The 1,314-nt window shown below is 51.9% G+C and overlaps 1 protein-coding gene across 2 annotated transcripts in view; it reads left to right on the top strand.

The window, feature by feature from the left end:
* The window catches only part of sdccag3 (serologically defined colon cancer antigen 3), a 12,938-nt gene that overhangs the window by 2,554 nt on the left and 9,070 nt on the right, over nucleotides 1-1,314 (top strand). For both annotated transcript variants that reach the window (XM_015405260.1, XM_015405259.1), the window contains exon 3: nucleotides 612-694. In XM_015405260.1, coding sequence (XP_015260746.1) covers nucleotides 612-694 — 83 coding nt within the window. The remainder of the gene's footprint in view (nucleotides 1-611; nucleotides 695-1,314) is intronic.

The raw sequence follows: 1,314 nt of genomic DNA, 5'->3' as shown, positions 1-1,314 counted from the left end.
AAGCATTGACCCAGAACCGGATCCAGAACTAATCCTGCAAACAACCAAGAACAGTCCCAGAACCAGACCAAGCATTGACCCAGAACCGGATCCAGAACTAATCCTGCAAACAACCAAGAACAGTCCCAGAACCAGACCAAGCATTGACCCAGAACCGGATCCAGAACTAATCCTGCAAACAACCAAGAACAGTCCCAGAACCAGACCAAGCTTTGAACCAGAACCAGAACCGAACCCAAAATGAACCAAGAACGGACCCCAGAACCAATCAAGAACCTAAACTGGAAGCAGACCCAAAACCAGACCAAGCTTTGACCCAGAACCGACCCCAGAACCAAGCAAGAACCTAAACTAGAACCAGACCCACAACTGGACCCAAAACCAGACCAAGAACGGACCCAGAACCAGAACCAACCCAGAACCGGAACAAGAACCGACCAAGGACCGGAACCGACCCAGAACTGTCCCAGAATAAAGGACCCTTGAACTAGACCCTAGTTCTGACCCGGTATGGACCAGCCTCCTGGTCTTTTCTCTGGAACCAGTAGAAGCAGTTCCTCCCCTGCTGGTCACGGCTGCTACAGCATCTATTTTCTCCTCTGTCCAATCAGGAGGCTTGGGGGCGGAGCTTCGTGGATGGGAGCCTGTCCATCTGCTCTACCAAGGATAATGAGGACGATGAAGAGGAGACAAGGTGGGTCGGCCCGTTCTACACCCCAGACCAGGTTGGACTTCCCAGGAAGTTCTGTTCAGAGCTGCTGACCAATCAGATGCTCTGAGCTGTTGGACCTCTGCAGGTTCTTCCTGACCGCCAGCGGGTCAGCAGCTCCAGAACAGTTCTGGACTACTAGGAATAGGTCAGGGACCTGTGATGTTTCTGTCGGGTCAGACTGCAGGTACCGTCAAGCCCAGGATCTGTCTATAAACTGGTCCAGGTACCGTCAGATCCAGAGTCAGTCTATAAACGGGTCGGACTTCAGGTACCGTCAGGTCCAGAGTCAGTCTATAAAGGGGTTGGATTGCAGGTACAGTCAGTCCAGAGTCAGTCTATTAATGGGTTTGATTGCAGGTACCGTCAGGTCCAGAGTCAGTCTTTAAGCGGGTCGGGACTGCAGGTATCATCAGGTCCAGAGTCAGTCTTTAGACAGGTTGGACTGCAGGTACCGTCAGGTCCATAGTCAGTCTTTAAGCCGGTCGGGACTGCAGGTACCATCAGGTCCAGAGTCAGTCTTTAAACCGGTTCAGGTACTGTCAGGTCCAGAGTCAGTCTTTAAACCGGTTCAGGTACAGTCAGTCCAGAGTCAGTCTTTAAAC

Source organism: Cyprinodon variegatus, unplaced genomic scaffold (genome assembly GCF_000732505.1).
Source record: "Cyprinodon variegatus isolate N-32 unplaced genomic scaffold, C_variegatus-1.0 Scaffold2090, whole genome shotgun sequence".
Taxonomy (NCBI): domain Eukaryota; kingdom Metazoa; phylum Chordata; class Actinopteri; order Cyprinodontiformes; family Cyprinodontidae; genus Cyprinodon; species Cyprinodon variegatus.
Note: the sequence above shows the minus strand (reverse complement) of the source record. Positions and strands in the feature narration are given on the sequence as shown.